The following is an 18,882-nucleotide window of genomic DNA, read 5'->3' on the forward strand; positions in this document are numbered from 1 at the left end:
AGCTTGAAGTAGTTGATTTCAAGCAATGCATTAGTGACATTGGTGTAGGGCTAATAGCCAAGAACGGAGCTCAATTTTCTTGGAGTAATAAGAGGGGAGTTGAAGATAGAATATACAGTCGTATAGACTGGGTGTTTGATAATGCTGAATGGTTTTGGTCTTATACAGGTGTGGAAGCCATCTATCTCCTGCCCGAATGGTTTGACCACACACCTATTCTACTAAAAATTAAAATACATAGGGTGCTTGTCAAAAAGCGATACAGATTATTGAATGTCCTGTTATAACATGAGGAGTATAAGAAAGCAGTGGAACATATATGGGGTCAAGCCATACAAGGGCACACTATACACCATTTATAGGAAGATGAAATTGTTGGAGATACACACTAGGTGACTAGAAAGAAAATACTCATCAGTGGAGGTAAAGCTCAAACAATTCAGTAAGGACCTCCAGGCTACATAGTAGGCTCTGAATGATGATTACCTTAACTCCCAACTGATTGAGCAAGAGCAGAAGAATATGTTACTAATTTTGAACTGGGATTCTATCCATGAAAAGATCCTATGGCAGAAGTCAAGGGCTATATGGATTACTTACGGAGATTCCAATATTAAACACTTACATGCACAGCTGAAGACTAGACAAGTAAGGAATAGAGTCACCTTTATTTGTACAGAACATAAAGTGAGATTACCAGAACTGGTGTCGATTCAACAATAGTTTATGCAATTTTTCAAGAAATTGCTAGGAGAGGTTGTTCCAGTGCTACCTGGAATTGATATCAACATAGTTAGGTATGACCTTGCTTATCACTTGCACAACAATTGCTAGTGCCTATGACAAGAGAAGAGATTCTAAAGGAAGTGCAAGGCTTTTCACTAGACAAAGCACCAGGGATAGATGGTTATCCAGCTGCATTTTTTTAAAGAAAGCTAGCAAGTGGTGGGTGAAGATGTTGCAAAAGCAGTAATGCAATTTTTTAAAATAGGAAAACTGCTAAGGGAGATCAATTGTACCACTGTCACTCTCATCCTCAAGGTGGCGAATCCAAATTGTGTAAAAGAGTTCAGACTCATAGCTTGTTGCTCTAAAATATACAAAATTATAGCTAAGATACTTACTGCCAGGCTGAAAATGGTTGTTGAATACCTGGTGGGGCCTTCCTAGTCTGCATTCATAGAAGGGAGAAATATTTTGGACAATGTAATACTAGCTCATGAACTTATAAAAGGGTATACACAGAAAGTAGTATCACCAAGATGTATAATTAAGATGGACATTAGGAAGGCCTATGACTCTGTTGAATGGAGCTTCTTGAGAGATCTTATGTTGGAACTTGGGATTCCATATAAAATGGCTAATATCATTATGGAGTGTGTAAGTACAGTTACTTATGTTCTAGTGATTAATGAAGGCTTAACCCCTATGTTTCAGGCAAGAAAAGGTTTGAGGCAATGTGACCTTATGTCACCTTACCTCTTTGTATTGGTGATAGAATATCTTAACAGATCTTTGAAGCAACTCAAATCAAACCTAGACTTTAAATATCATCCTAAATGTTCAAAGCCGGGAGTGGTACATATTTGTTTTGCTGACGACTGGTTTTTGTGTTGTCGAGCAAACACAGTGTTTATTAATCTTATGATGAAACAATTTGAACATCTTTCTGCTGCCTCAGGATTGCAAGAAAACATGGAGAAAAACCTGTATGTAGCAGGTTTGTCGACTCAATGCAAGGATGCAATACTTGAGAAGTTGCATTTCACCATTGGAGCCCTACCCTTTAAATGTTTAGGAGTGTTATTGTCCTCCAAGAATCTCACTATCAGCTAGTGTATGCCATTGGTGGACAGAACTGCAGAGAGAGTGAGATGTTGGACAACCAGATTCTTATCCTATGCAGGGAGAGTCTAACTAATTAAAATTGTGTTGTTTGAAATGCAAACTTATTAGGCACAAGTATTTCTTCTCCCAAAAAAGGTGCACGATATGATCACAGGAATATGTAGGAACTTTCTTTGACATGGAGCTACTGAAGGCAAGAAAGCTCCTATTGCATGGGACACCATATGTAGGCCAAAGTCTGCAGGAGGGTTGAACATCATCAATTGTACTCTGTGGAATAGAGCAGCAATAGGCAAACTACTGTGGTCACTCGCATAAAAGAAAGACAAACTCTAGGTCAGGTGGATCCTCAATCACTATATAAAAACGAAGGGCTTAGAGAACATGGATACACCTAAACAGGCTAGTTGGTTGGTGAGGAAGATCTTTGAGGCTAGAAAATGGTTAGCTTCAGGGATCACTGAATTGAGTACATATGTTGCTCAAGGGAAATACACTATCAGCAAAGCACATACCTCAACCCAACCACAATTTTCAAATGTTTCATGAAAGGCACTATTCATTATACAAGGCATAATGCATCGACATTAATTCACCTTGTGGATGACAATTCACTAGAAATTAGCAACAGGGGACAGATAAACCAAATGGGGGATACTAGTACACACTGCATATGTCCTCTGTACAACTGATGAAGAAGAGACACATGATCACTTGTTCTTCGAGTGCCCATACTCTAAGTTTATCTGGCAGAACCTATTAAGCTTGTTTGATATTAATAGACAAATAGGCTGGTGGCATGTAGAGGTCGACTGGCCGGCTACAAAAACAAGGAGCAGGAACATACAATGAAAAATATTGGGGAGTGCCTTTGCAGCAACAGTATACCACATATTGGAAAGGAACCTCAGAAGATTTCAAAATAAAAGGAAAGAGAAAGGAATATAATTAGAAAAGTTGTCTTATAATTGCACATTATGGGAGAAAAATACTGCAAATGGAGGGCAATATTAAATAGGATAAATAGATGTCATGTTAGCATATAGACTGAGTTCCTGCTGAGGAACTTAAGTGTACGAAGTATAAGATATTTTTGAGAGACCCGACTCTAGAGTCCAATGAGCGGGTGGTTGTGCATATTTACACTTGGTTACTTAAAAAAATTCAGTTTAACCAAAAAAAAAAAAGAATCCCAGTATATTACTTTCATTTTATTTTATTTTTTTATAATCTTTTAATGTTGTTCTATCTTGGTGGCTTGATCAAAGAAAGAATCTTTGCATCAGAATCTAAAGCACATCACAAATTAATTTATTATAAAAATTGAATTTCAACAACAAAACAAAAATAAAAATATCCATATCGATAAGATTTTCAAAAATCAGATCAAAATATTTTTTTCAATCCCAAACTAATAGACGTTGGTTAATTTAGAAACAGTTTTTTCCAAATTATTTTGTGAATGTTTCTTCTAAAAGTAACCCAAAACCGAAGTCAGAACTCAAAACCCACCAACATGTGACTGTGTACTCATTTGTCAATGTGGGGGTTATTTCAATGCAATTATTTTCTGAGAATTAATTTCATACCTTGCGCCTTTAACCCTTTTTCTTCAATGCAATTATTTTCTAAAGATTCTTTCATATTTTGCACTTTTAACCTTTTTTATTTATTTATTCGAAATTTATTGTTTTGATTAATTTAGATTCGCATGGCATAACCTAAGGGAAGCAATACGGAGCTAGATTTTCACTGAGAAGTACCGAAATATAAAGAAATAAATATACGAAAAAACCTGGAAAATTCAATATATATAAGAAATTGACCTATATACGTAATGTTAATTTTTCTGCAAATTGGTATCAATTGACATCCTTGGACGAGGGTGGCTCCTTCACAGATGTTTTCTATGAGAAATTTTTTTATTTTAAAATTCAAATTCGAAAATTCAAATTAAAAGTGTTTTTTTTTTTTAAAATGACACTGTATAGCCGCTCTCAAAATAATAATTGAAAAATAAAAATATTTTATATATTTTTGTATATATATACATTTTGTATATTGTTTGTGTCCACACTATTTTTCCATTTTCTTTCATAGTACGGTGGCATTATTATTAGTTGTTATTATTGTTTTTCCATTCATTTATGCTTCCTACTATGCTTATATTATCTTTCTGATTTTTGTTGCTGTTAAGTATTCTATTGTCTATTTTCGTCTTTTTGAGCTGATGGTCTCTTTATCCCTCCGGAGTAGAGGTAGGGGTAAGATATGCGTACATTCTACCCTCCCCAGCAGGGATAGATCCACACTCAGCGAAACGGTGTCACAAGACACCGCTTCATCGAGTTTTTTACTAATTATATGTAGTAATATTGTGAAAAAACTTGTAAGTAGGAAAAAGTGACACCACTTGATATAAATTGTCTTTTGGTATGTTGGTTATGTGCTTTGTTTTGTTCTAAGAGGTCAAAGGTTCAAACCTCCTAGCACATCTATTTTACAACTGTGTTGAAGTAGAATTGAACACATGACATTTTCTACCTAAGACTCAACAGGACCAATATATTAAGATTATTTCTTATTTAGAAGTATGATAATTAACGCTATTATTCATTTTCTTCTATAAATTTTGACATCGCTTACAAAAAATTTCTACGTACGCCCCTGCTCCCCAGACCCCACTTATGGGATTTTACTGGATTATTGTTGTTGTTGTATATACGTTCTGTATGTTATATGCAAAAATTATACAAATTTTATATACTTTTTTCAATCACCAAATATAAATAATTTTTGGCACGGGCTAAAAGTAAAATCAGTTGCACAAAAAAAAGAAGAAGAAGAAGAAATTCTTCCATTTCATCGCATCACACGCTCCTAAATGTGGTAGGTTAACTTTTTAACTACACATTCTAAACGTGAAAGGTTAATTATGAAGAAGTCAGTGGTCAGTACACACGTATGTTTGGTAAGAGAACCAACCCGAAAAAGGAATTAGAAAGAAAGAATTTGACCCAAAAAAAGAAAGAAGAAAAAGAGAGGAAAAAGAGAAGAAAAAGAAAATGAAGAAAAGGCAAAAATAGGAGTAAAATATGATGACCTCAGATATGAACAGAACAAAAAGTACACTATCTTTTCTGCTTCTGCGTATTCAAAAATCAGAAATAATAATAATAATAATAATAATAATAATAATAATAATAATAATAATAATAATAATAATAATAATAATAATAATAATAATAATAATAATTAGGTAAAAAGAGAAGACACAGTTGGGACCGGTGAAAGTGAAACTCATGTTTGGTTCACGGATTAAGTTAGGCGGAGAATATAATGTTCGAGATTATAATATTGGAGATTAATAATTCTTGAATTAGTATATACTTACTTCTCATTTTATGCCATAGATTGAAGAAGCAAGAAAATTTAAAAATTCGTAAATGTTTATTTGGAAACAAATTATTACAAATAAAAAATCTAAGGTTAAATTATTTTTAAATTAAAAAAAATCATTATTTTTAAATAATCGAATAAAAATAATGAAAAGTGCATTATATAAGCTGACACGCCGATGGTCCATAGGAAATAGTCTTTACTTTCATAATGTAGGGATACGATTACATACACACTATCTTTTTTAAAACTCACTTGTCGGATTACACTGAATTCGTTATTGTTGTTGTTGTTGCATTATATAAATTGAAATTGAGAAAGTATTTATTACTACTATTATTTAGTTTATTGAATTAAAAATGGAATATTCAAGGCATAATCTAAAACGTTTCTTTTGACTTGAAGTTAGATAAAATTGAGTGAATTTTGGCAAGTAATAAATTTCTATCGTTTGACGGATACTTTTATCATTTTGCCAACTCTATCCACGTAGCTAATCCTTATATTATTATCCAAAAAATTCAAAGTGGATAAATAACATCAAAATTTTAGTATATATTGGATAAACATAATCTTTAATTTTATATCAGATTAGAATCCTAAATCCTTTAGTCAAAACGGCGCCTAAATAATCTAACGTTAGACGGAATTATTGATCAAACAGATAAATTACTCGGCGTCAATAAAAATTTAATTTATTTCTCAAAAAGACAAAAAAGAGCAAATTATTAATTAATGAATAAACAAGATAGGTCCAGACAACCAACATGGGTTGCGTGGAATAGTAAGTACTTCATTCTAAATTAGACATCTCGAGTTCGAGCCATAGACAAACAATCACATTTGTTAGGGAACGATTTACCCCAATGTATAAGACTTTAATCCAAATTTAGTCGGCCCCGACCCCAATGAGTATCAGACATCGGATAAGAGACCACCTTATGTGGGACTTTTCGGCACAAATTCGTATTTAATCCTCAATGGGTGGTCTTTGTTAGAGAACGCTTTACCCTAATGTAGGACTTTCCCGCGCAAATCCGAATTAAGTCGGGCCCCAATGAGGTACCGGACATCAGATGGGAGACCACCCAATATGGGACTTCCTAGCACAAATTCGTATTTAATCGGGCCCCAAGGGTGGGAAAAACGTTTTACCCTAATGTAGAACTTTCCGGTAAAAATCCAGATTTAATCAGGTCCCAATGACTTACCGGGTATCGGGTGAAAAACCATCTAATGTGGACTTTCCGGCATAAATTCTGACTTAGTCGAGCCTCAACGCGATACCGGACACCGAATGAAAACCCGAAAAAAAAGAAAAAGGTCCACACAAATAAAAGTCACAGTCCCACTTTTATTATTTTTATAATTTATATACATTGTGTATATGTATTACTACTCCACTTGTATATAAACACCAAACCAAACATAGAAAGGAATCAAAGAAACACGAAACCTGCTGATCTTCTCTTCTCTTCAACTCCATCTCTACGCAACAGATTACAGAGCAAAAATCCGAAACTGAAAATTTCAACAATTTTTTAAACTTTCTTATTTTTTTAAAATTTTTTTGAAAAATCCGAATAGGGGAATGGTAATAGTACAGCAGCAAGAGGAGGAAATAAGGCAAGGTGGAGGAAAAAAGGAAATGCGATTAGGGAAATACGAAATTGGAAAAACTTTAGGCGAAGGCAATTTTGGTAAAGTGAAATACGCTAAACATATTGAATCTGGTCAATCTTTTGCTATTAAGATTTTGGATAAAGATCGGATTATTGACCTTAGGTCTACTGATCAGGTTCGTCTGATTTTTCTCTCCCATTTTTCTTTTGCTGTTTTGAATTATTTGTTTTTTTAATTGAAATTCATCTATTTTATTGGGTCATTGTTCTTTCTGTTACTAAAAGAGTTACTGAAACGTAGATCTTCTTCTTTCTGTGACCAAATCCTGTCTTCGACGTATAGTTAGGATTTGAAGTTTATGAGTTCTTAATTTGTTATCGGATTTTAATTACTGATTTCACTATTAAATATTTTATGAATTTTATAAATATAAACATAAGATTTAAACAAAAGTTATTGGTTTCATCCGGTAGGTTGGACTCATATTATTTGCTGAGGATCTATCGGAAATAACCTCTCTACTCCGCCGGGTAGGGGTACAATTTGCGTGTACAATACCCTCCCCAAACCCCACCCGTGGGATTTTAGGTTCATCCGAATCCGTGGTTAATACTCCCCCTCTACCCGCAGTCCATGGCTTGGGCTTGAAAATAATGCAGCCTATATTTAATGTGTTTAGTATTTTCGAGATAGAATATAAATATATAGTAAAAAGCTATTTTAATTTTATAAATATTAAAATTGAATTCGTAGTTTTAAAGTATGCTAAATATCTTAAAAGTTAAATCCATCTATTTGAAAACATAAAGGGTGTATTTGGTATAAAGAAAAATAAGAAAATTTGTCATTTTTGGCGACCGAAAACCAAAAAATATTTTTTTGAAAAATAATTTTATTGAAATGGGGAAAAATTGACTTTCTTCGTCGATAAGTCCAATTTGAAATATTTTTTAATTTAGAGAGTTTTGGATAATGAGATAATATCTTATGAGGAAAACCGTTTTCTTCCTACCAAACACGCCCTTAATTACTTGGAGGTTAGTCATTTGGTATTGTCATCTTCCACTATATTTCCAACCAAATCTTCTGCCCCAAAAAGGGATACTTGGTTAACTAATTTTAGTGGTTCCAAATTCTCTAATTAGACAATTAATTAGCAGTCCAAGTTGACGACAGTTGAATAATCAAAATTGTACAATTTCAATTCAATTGTCAATTTAAATTCTACGAGTCAATCGTTTATTCATTTGATTGAACCTTTCCTGCTTTCCTGTTGTGTTGCTCGGACTTTTCGAATATCAGAAATGGAATAATAATTTTAAACTTATAGGTTCGGGATTCTAATCGTTTTATGTTATTCTAAATTTATAATCTATACATATTTAATTAATTTTTTAAGATACATGGTTCAAACAAAAAATACTGGGTTCGACCGAACCTGTTCCTGACACTCTAGCTCTGCCCCTGCCGAAAATATCATGTGGTCGATGTCGAAGTAATATATTTTTGGAGGATTTAATACGAGTGCGACAATATTTTGAGGAGTATATTTTTGGAGGATTTAATACGAGTGCGACAATATTTTGAGGAGTCTGCGTGATATAGTTTTCTTGCTAATTATCAATAAGCTTATATTTTTATTTAATGTGTAATATTTGCAGATTAAAAGGGAGATAGGAACATTAAAACTCCTCAAACATCCTAACGTGGTCAGATTATACGAGGTACATATGTCCTATCTTTTTTTCTTTTTTTAACACTAGTTGAACTTGTCTTTTTCTGTTTTCATATTTTATCTTATCAAAATAAAATAGTTACGAATATTATTATTATTATTATTATTATTATTATTATTATTATTATTATTATTATTATTATTATTATTATTATTATCTTTTTTAAAAAAAAATCCGAATATACCCAAAGTTAGATATTGAAAAGACATAATTTGTATTTTTGTAAAGATAAATTAGCTGCACCAAGAGATTAAGTATATAAAGTTAATTATAAATATTAATTACATATATTCCTTTTTATTATTCATAAACAATGAGTATTATACAATTTGTCTGTGCTTCAAACAAAGATCAAGTGATGCTCATTCTTGCACGTCTTAAAGATTCGTTTCTTTCTTCTTCTATTTTGTTGTCTTTTTTGTGTTCTTTTAAAATATTTGGCCCCCAACCCTGTGTCTGGTACCTACATTTGGGCCGATTAAACCCGGATTCGCGCCAGAAAATTCTATATTAGGGGTAAAACACTTTCTAATAAAGACGACTCTTATCGAAGATTCGAACCTCGAAACTTCTAATTAAGGATGAAGGAGTACTTACCACTCAACTATAACCCTCGTTGGTCTCTTTTTTATTTTTATCTATTCACAAAATTAATTGGACAAAATTTGCTGAATTTTAATATTAGTCAATCTATAAAGTTAAGGTTGATTGTGATAATTCATTTTTTGGTTGGTGGAAAACAATAATTGGGGAGCCATTTCCACTCCCCACATAATTAAGATTTTTTCAACTGTACAAACAAATATGAGGACTCTTTAGTCCATAACCATAAGTGTCAAATCATTGAATTTTGTGGTTGTATATTGCATATGGATGGGACCCACTTTTGTCTGGGACCACAGTTAGTCATTGGATCTAGCCAATGACATTAAAAAAAAAAAAAAACTTAGGTGACAAACACTGTTTTGTTTTTTTTCTTGGACTTGTAGTGTACAAGTAGGAAATAGTCTCTTGCTGTTAAAATTAAGTTATTCTGCCGTGGTAGACCAAAATTTCTTGAACTCAGTTCAAACCATGAAGTAACTACTCAATCTAATTAAATTAGGTTCCTGTCAATAATAGTTTTTCTTCCTTGGAGGACTTGGACAAGATGTAATGTCTGTGACGATTTCATGTTGCTTGTCAAGTGCCGTCTCAGTGTGTCAAAAATGACAACAACGACAATAATAATAACAACAAGTACAACGGTGTCAAGTGATTAACAATAAGAATAGCAACAGTAACAATAATAACAACAACAACAAAAGTTTGCTATATTATTATTATTATTATTATTTTTGATAATAATAATAATATAATAATAATAATAACCAAACATTTAGATATGACTAAAATGTTGACATTTAAAAGACTGCCTGGGGAATGTTGTCGAGCCCAAACATTTGGCATAAAAGTGTTACTTAGTACTCCATTTGTTTCAATTTTTACGTCTGTTTGACTGCGTATAGAGTTTAAGAAAAGTAAGGAAGACTTTTAAATCTTGTGATCTTAAAAAAGAGACGTTCTTTTTGAAACAGACGAAACAAGAAAGTAAGACACCTGAATCGAAATAGAGGGAGTATTAGTTCCATGAATAACATAGTTTAAATGAACATATAATGATAAGATTCTGTAACGCAGACTTAATAATCACCGGTTAAGATTTAGCAGTTCACCTTGTTTGTAAATATATGATGAAACTTCATTTTGAATTTTGTCACTCTATTCTCAGATATTTTAATCACAATTTCATCTACTATCTTTGTATCTATAGTATGTATGTATTTGCTTTGTTCATCTGTTACCTTGTATTGAGTTCATATTAGTATTTTACTAAGATGCATATCTAACATGAAAGTATTATATTTAAGCAGGTCTTAGCGAGCAAAAGCAAGATTTATATGGTGCTGGAATACGTGAATGGTGGTGAATTATTTGACAGAATCGTAAGTAACTTTGGCGATTTTAACTTGTGTTTCTGCATATTAACGTCTCAAATCTGGAATTTTAACCTTTATTTGTAATTCTTATTCATAGGTGTCCAAAGGGAAACTCAAAGAGGCACAAGGTAGAAAACTCTTTCAACAATTGATTGACGGCGTTAGTTACTGTCACGAAAAAGGTGTCTTCCACAGAGACCTCAAGGTAACTAATTATATAATGTAGCACACAAACATTACAAGTTGTCGCATGTTCTGTCAAATAACATTTGCTATTTTTGAAATGCAGCTAGAAAATGTTCTCATTGATTCAAAAGGGAACATAAAAATTACGGACTTTGGACTCAGTGCTTTACCCCAACATTTTAGGGTATGGAATATAACATCTTCTCGTTATTGGATACGTGAATACTTTTCCTCAAGCTTAATGAGATTTCTTGCTTAACTATAGGACGATGGTTTGTTGCATACAACTTGCGGTAGTCCTAACTATGTCGCCCCTGAAATTCTTTCTAATAGAGGATATGATGGCGCGGCATCAGATACTTGGTCGTGTGGTGTCATCTTATATGTCATTCTCACCGGTTATTTACCATTTGACGATAGAAATCTTGCAGTACTTTATCAAAAGGTAAGACTTCCTCTTCTTTCTCCTTTTAAACTTTTTTTTTCTGTGTGGAGCTCATTTATATGTCATTTTCTGGAGCTAATACTATTAATATTATTTGGAGGGACATTAATCAGATAGTTAAGGGGGATGTTCATATACCAAAATGGCTATCCGCGGGAGCAAAGAACCTCATAAAGAGGATTCTTGATCCCAACCCACATACTCGTATAACGATGGAAGAAATCAAAGAAGATAAATGGTTCAAACAAGACTACACTCCTGTAAATCCCGACGAAGAAGATTTGGAAGGCGATCATGCATCAACGGATAATCAAGTCTTATCAGTACAAGAAGCAGTATGAACTTTAGACCCTTGACTAATTGGTTTATGTCTAGCATTTTAATCCTTTTATCATTAATGACTGATTGGTTTTTAATATCCTCGGCACAGCCACTTGATGCGCAAAGAGATCCAGAATCCCCTTGTGTGCTAAATGCTTTCGAGCTAATAGGGATGTCGTCATGTCTGGATCTTTCTGGATTTTTCGAGAAAGAGGTAAGTCTACTTTTCATTTTTTACCATATTATGCGAGGAACAAATATTTAAACCGAGACTTATTTCTTATTTGAATTATTGTAGGATGTTTCTGAGAGGAAGATCAGATTTACATCCAGTCTCTCTCCAAAGCAGTTGCTGGAGCGGATTGAGACTATGGTAACACAAATGGGATTTCATGTCCAGAAAAAAAATGGAAGGGTTAGTATCAATGCCGGTCTATCTACCTGTATTTGACATGCACTAGTGATACATCTCTTTTAACATTTGTATCTTTGCATATTGCAGTTGAAAGTGATGCAAGACCACAAAAGCCAAAAGAGCGCGGCTAATCTCTCAGTAGTCGCTGAGGTAATTGACGAAAACAACATTCTACTCCCCTTATTTTCCATTGCAGAAAGAGAGAAAAAGAAGCATAATTATTCCAATGCATAAATTGCAGGTTTTTGAGATTAGCCCATCGTTGTATGTTGTAGAGTTACGAAAGTCTTCGGGGGATTCAACAGTATATAGACAGGTATATCTCAAACACCCTCATCTATACTATTGCAACCAGTAGCGGAGCCAGATTTTCACTAAGAGGGGTCAAAATATAAAGAAGTAAATATATGAAGAAGCCAAAGAGTGTCAGTATATAGTATATATACATTAAAAAAACGAGAAGGGGACCCTTAGCATAACTGGTAAAGTTATTGCCATGTGATCAGGAGGTCACGGATTCGAGCCGTGAAAGCAGCCTCTTGCAAAAATGCAGGGTAAGGCTGCTTACAATAGACCCTTGTGGTCCGTCCCTTCTCCGGACCCCGCGCATAGCGGGAGCTTAGTGCACCGGGCTGCCCTTTTATACATTAAATAAAAACTACCTAGCTACATAATGTAATTTTCTTACGAAAGGGTATCGGTTGACGCCTCTTGAATACATTTGCAACCTGCAATCCCTCCAAACCTGCTAAACTAACTAAATCATGCTTATATCTTGCAGTTGTGTAATAGGATATCGAGTGATTTAGGTGTTCAGCAAAGCCAGGAGCTCATAGCTACTGATGTATATTGAAAGCTGTGGACCATTTCGCAGTGGCGATTAAATCCATTCTTTTGTTCTTTTCTCCTCTTCTATATTTAGAGGAGTCGAGTGGCGAGAGGAGTTGTTGAGCAATAAGCACACTCCTTGGAGCCTAGTCGTTTGATTCATCAGTTTCTGCGAGCGATATAGCATGAGATTAAATGGCAAATACCATTGATTTGATTAAGTGTACAGTAAGAAACACGGCGTTAGTCGCCTTATAAATTAGTACATTAAGGTAAATCTGTATTCTATAGTATCTATTATTTAGAGGAGCTTGCTCTTGGAACATGGCGATAATCGCCTTATCAATTAGTATACATTCATCTAAATCTGTATTCTGTTATCTGTAGTATATATTATTTGGAGCTTGCTCTTTACAGGGATTTTGAAGTCTCCAACCAGATGTCTCTTCTTACTTGTGCATTTTGCAATACTCATCTTTGCTTTACAGCTATTGTACAAGTAAATTCATATATCAGTACAATTATCGTTATATTTAACTATGATCTAGCTGTACATGTTGGATGGTTAGAACTTGAGTTTGTGAAATTACAAGATTGACTTGTGGATATCTCACCAAGTCAGTAAAAATTATTATTTTTCTTTCATATCCGGTGTGCGATATCCGCTTTTGGGGCCCTGACTAATCTTGATATGCAGTAAAAATAGTACGGGCTAGCCAGTTTTCGGGCTGGTAATTAAAAAATAGCCAGCGTTTGCAAGGTCATTGAAAAATAGCCACTATTTTGCTGCAACGCGGAAAGTTCCAGCATAATATACTGGACATTGGTGCACCTATGTATGAACTTCCAGCATATTATATTGGAACTCCAACACACAGAAAGTTCCACCATAATATATTGGAGATTTGAGCATATATGTATGAACTTCCAGCATATTATTCTGGACCAGTATATTATATTCTGGGCTAGTATATTATAATGAAATTCCAGTGTATTATGCTGGAATATTTTCGGATTTTGAACAGTGTTTTTGTTCAGATTTATCTTTACATGAAAAGTGGTTAATTTTCGATTACTTTTAAAATTGTGGCTATTTTTCAATCACCACTTGTAAACCTGACTATTTTTGAATTTCATCCTGATATGCATCGTGTAAGGCCCATTAAAGGGAAACGCTCCTTGCCAAACATTTTCATTCCAGAGTTCGAACCCGAGACTTCTAATTAAGGGTGAACGAATCCTAATTATTTCACTACTAACCCTCAAAGGTAACTCTGTCCTAAATTATACCTACTTTTCTTTATCTCTTTTTAATTTAGATAAAATAAATAAATAAATAAAAAGAGACGTTGCACAATAGGAGTCTCTTTCTCCAATTATTCTCAAAATGTCAACTCATGTGATGAAAGAGGAGATGTATGATCTCTGGTTAGTTTGTTAAACAATTTATCCTAGAAACTTTATTAAACAGTAAACTCTAAGTTTGCTGAAATAGAATTCATGATTTCTAATATCTATCTATATTTTATTTTACTTAAAAGGAAAAAAGTTAGCTCTACAAATTTGCCAAGTGTTCCACATATAAAATGTCATGTGTCTATTTTAGGACAAATTAGTTAAAGTTAGGTAAAATTAGTTTCCTTTTTAAAATTTTGAATTTAAAAACAATTAATTAGGTATTCTATATTTTTTAAAAAAGAAGTTTTTTAAAATAAGAAGCAGTTTATACGTATATAGTTTGAAAAGAAAAGTCATTAATAATTTAAAAACACTTAATTAGGTATTCTATATTTTTTTAAAAAGAAGCTTTTTTTTAAAAAAGAACCAGTTTCTACGTGTATAGTTTGAAAAGAAAAGTCATTCCTATAGAAGAAGCATGTACTTTCTATGTTTTTTGCCCAAAAAACAGTCATTCCTATTAAATAGGTATAGATACATTTTGAAATAAGAACGGCGATTGGGAACGCTATTTTTATCTTTTGCCCTAAAAATTTGATCCTCCAAATTCGGCACCTTAATCCCACGACGTCTCACGACGATATCAACTACTTACCCACGAACTCTTCTGCCCAAGATTCCAGCAACATGATTTCACATTTTTATCAACAGTTCTATTTTTACAGTATATAGTTTTGTTCTTTCTCCATCGCGTGCATATCAAACAACAATTCTAGACTACAAGAGGTAATTTGTATGATTTGTATTTCATGAACAATCTTTATTCCATGATAGAATTGTATTTCTTTAACAGATATTTTGTGCAGTTTTAGTTTCTATTTATATTTACAAATTCCTCTGTCTATTTCAGGATATAATGGCAGCTGAAATCAATTTCGTTAGTGAAATTAATAGCAAGTCAATGAATTGGAAGTTAAAGGTTCGTATTGTTAGGCTTTGGAAAAATTCAGATTGCGATAGGCCTGACAACCCCTTTTCAATTGAAATTGTTCTGACGGATGAAAAGGTAATGTTTAAAACTTTATACTCACTTTCTATTTATCATTTTTTACATATGTGTAAGTAACCTCCACTTCCAACCAAGAGGTTGTGAGTTCGAGTCTCCCCAAGAGCAAGGTGGGAAGTTCTTGGAGGGAAGGATGCCGGGGTTCTATTTGGAAACAGCCTCTCTACCTCAGGGTAGGGGTAAGGTCTGCATACACACTACCCTCCCCAGACCCCACTAAGTGGGATTATACTGGGTTGTTGTTGTTGTTGTTACGTAAGTGTATTACAGTCATATACGGAATAACTTTGTCATTTTAACTAATTGAGTTTTTTTGTAGGGCGACCACATTCACGCAAGTATTGGCAGGTCTTTTATACAAAGGTTCAAACAAGAAATTAAGGAAATGAGTTTGTACATCATGAAAAATTTTGTGGTTTGTCCAAATAATATGAAGCTGAAGACCAAAGACCACAAGTTTAAGTTGATGTTCACGCATAAGACCACCGTTGACGAATTACATGATCCACATGTTAACATGTGTATTTTCAAATTTAAAACCTACGAGGAATTGTCAAATCCCCAAGAATTTGACAATACTGAGCTATTTTTATCTTTTGCCCTAAAAATTTCATCCTCCAAATTCGGTACCACAATCCCACGACGTCTCACCACGATATCAACTCCTTACCCACGAACTCTTCTGCCCAAGATTCCAGCAACGTGATTTCACATTTTTATCAAATCAGTTCTACTTTTACATAGTTTTGTTCTTTCTCTATCGCGTGCATATCAAACAACAATTCTAGACTAAAAGAGGTAATTTGTATGATTTGTATTTCATGAACAATCTTTATTCCATGATGGAATTGTATTCCTTTAACAGATATTTTGTGCAGTTTTAGTTTCTACTTATATTTACAAATTCCTCTGTCTATTTCAGGATATAATGGCGGCTGAAATCAATTTCGTTAGTGAAATTAACAGCAAGTCAATGAATTGGAAGTTAAAGGTTCGTATTGTTAGGCCTTGGAAAAATCCGGATCGCGATAGGCCTGACAACCCCTTTTCAATTGAAATTGTTCTGATGGATGAAAAGGTATTGTTTAAAACTTTATACTCACTTTCTATTTATCATTTTTTACATATGCGCAAGTATATTACAGTCATATACAGAATAACTTTGTCATTTTAATTAATTGAATTGTTTTTTGTAGGGCGACCACATTCACGCAAGTATTGACAGGTCTTTTATCCAAAGGTTCAAACAAGAAATTAAGGAAATGGGTTTGTACATCATGAAGAATTTTGTGGTACGTCCAAATAATATGAAGCTGAAGACCAAAGACCACAAGTTTAAGTTGATGTTCACACATAAGACCACCGTTGACTAATTACATGATCCACATTTTAACATGTGTATTTTCAAATTCAAAACTTATGAGGAGCTGTCAAATCCCCAAGAATTTGACAATACTGAGTTATTTGGTAATTCAGTTTCTCTCATTTTTTTCCAGTTTCATTTTACTTTGCCTTATTTGTTTTCTATCTTTTTAGTGTCAGTTCAAACATATCACAGAAATACATACACACCAACGTGGTCGATGTAGTGAATTCTTTGCTGAATTCTATTTTGTTGACAAATTTCTTTTTCTATCATCTTCTAGCATGTGTTATTTTTTTAATTGCTCTCACTTTTAACATCTTGTGTTTCTCTGTCATTATAAATCTTCTAACAATCATCATTCATCATTGGTGCCTTCAATTATGTGGTGCATTCTGAGCTATTTGGTAATTCAGTTTCTCCCATGACCATCAATAAAAGTCAAGGTCAGTCATTATCTAATGTGGGATTATTTTTTAAGAAGTCTATTTTTATCATGGACAATTATATGTTGCACTTTCAAGAGTAACAAGTAGAAAAGGGTTGAAGATTATATGTTATGATGAAGATGGGAAATTATCAAATGAAGCTACAAATGTAGTGTATAAAGAAGTTTTTAGAAATTTGGAGAATAGAAGTTTTTAATAAGTATAAAATGAGCAGCACCAACAACAAGTTCAATGTACATACTCAGTATATAGTTGGTCATACTACAGACAAACAAAAAATTGGATGAGGTAAATATTCTTCTAAATTTAATTTACTTTGACATATCCTGTTATAACTTTTTTTTTAATCATAGGGAAATACTTTTATTTGTTAAATTATTTATACATATTTGCAGTCAATCACTTCAGTTAAATTGTGGAGTTGCACAAATATGGATTGCCAACCATCATTTCACATTCATTAATTCATACTAGGTATGCAATATTACTTACAATGAATTTTATTAGAAAATTGTCACGACCTAAATCCCTGAACCCGGTCGTGATGGCGTCTCTCGTGAAGACAAGGCCAGCCAAACCAAAACAGAACACCTCTTTTAAACTGTTAAATATCATAAATAGTTCTAAGACAAGATATAGTAACCATAATTTGCGAAAATACAATAACAACAGTAGAAACCATCCCGACACAGCCCAAATCGGGGTGTCACAAGTCACGAGCATCTATTAGGGTGTAAATATAACTACAAGGTCAAATTATACAAAACAGGAATAATGAACAAAAGGGAGAAAAGCGGTGTTGCGAACGTCGGCAGCCACCTCGCTAAACTCCGATAACTCTGCCTCTGATCAGCTAAAAACCCGCTATCGGGTGTATAAATACCTGCATTTGCACACAAGGTGCAGGGAGTAATGTGAGTACTCCGACTCAGTGAATAATAATATAAATAAAGACTAAAGGCAAAAAATCACCTAAACAGTAAGGCAGTAAAATCACTTTAATCAGTAAGGCAGTGAGAAATCAAGTGAAAATCCCTTTTTCCAACAAGTAAAGCAAGTAGTTTACAAGTGAGTAACAAAAATGATAGAAATGTAAACAACCCCTCGGACAAAACATGTACAACAAACCGCCCCTCGAGCATAATATCAACAGAACCAGCCCCTCGGGCTCAATATCAGAACAGTGCCAACACCTCGGGCTCAATATCAGAACAGTGCCAACCCCTCGGGCTCAATATCAGAACAGTAACAGCCCTCCGGGCTCACTCTCAGAATAGTATCAGCCCCTCGGACTACCTCGCAATCACTCATATCAGCCCCTCGGGCATAGTATCAATCACTCAGAACAATGGGTACCCGCGCTCACTGTGGGTGTGCAGACTCCAGAGGGGCCCCTTACGGCCCAAGCGCTATATCAAGCCACCTCGTGGCATCATCACTCAGCATATCCTCACATCACTCAAGCCATCGCGTGGCATATAAAGTATCATAGGCCCTCGGCCTCATATCACTCGGCCTCACATCACTCAAGCCACCGCGTGGCGTATAAAGTATCATAGGCCCTCGACCTCATATCACTCAAGCTACCGCGTGGCATATAAAGTATCTCAGGCCCTCAACCTCATATCACTCGGTATATCCTCACATATGACCCTCGACCTCACTCAGTCCGAAAATTATCACAAGCCCCTCGGGCATTAGTAAAACAGTAGTTCTCAGCCCAAAACATCATTTAGAAATATCATTTAAGTTTCAAATCTGAGTAAAAGTGGCTGAGTTTGTAAAACAGTAGATATCAACAGGACTGAGTTCAAGTAATAAAGTCA

At 34.0% G+C, this 18,882-nt stretch overlaps 1 protein-coding gene and 1 long non-coding RNA gene across 2 annotated transcripts; both read left to right on the top strand.

Annotated features, from left to right (window-relative positions):
• Nucleotides 1-6,654: 6,654 nt before the first annotated feature.
• LOC107821370 (CBL-interacting serine/threonine-protein kinase 1) lies at nucleotides 6,655-13,240 on the top strand. Its single transcript, XM_016647811.2, has 12 exons — nucleotides 6,655-7,045; nucleotides 8,532-8,594; nucleotides 10,520-10,591; nucleotides 10,683-10,790; nucleotides 10,875-10,955; nucleotides 11,037-11,216; nucleotides 11,330-11,551; nucleotides 11,647-11,751; nucleotides 11,836-11,952; nucleotides 12,040-12,102; nucleotides 12,194-12,268; nucleotides 12,734-13,240. The coding sequence occupies exons 1-12, from the start codon at nucleotides 6,839-6,841 to the stop codon at nucleotides 12,803-12,805; spliced, it is 1,365 nt and encodes a 454-aa protein (XP_016503297.1). The 5' UTR covers nucleotides 6,655-6,838; the 3' UTR covers nucleotides 12,806-13,240.
• Nucleotides 13,241-14,824: 1,584 nt separating this feature from the next.
• Nucleotides 14,825-15,796, top strand: LOC107821364 (uncharacterized). Its single transcript, XR_001656120.2, has 3 exons — nucleotides 14,825-14,964; nucleotides 15,089-15,244; nucleotides 15,564-15,796. It is a non-coding gene; the product is annotated as an uncharacterized LOC107821364 (long non-coding RNA).
• Nucleotides 15,797-18,882: the final 3,086 nt, after the last annotated feature.

Source organism: Nicotiana tabacum, chromosome 11, assembly GCF_000715075.1.
Source record: "Nicotiana tabacum cultivar K326 chromosome 11, ASM71507v2, whole genome shotgun sequence".
NCBI classification, from domain to species: Eukaryota; Viridiplantae; Streptophyta; class Magnoliopsida; order Solanales; family Solanaceae; genus Nicotiana; species Nicotiana tabacum.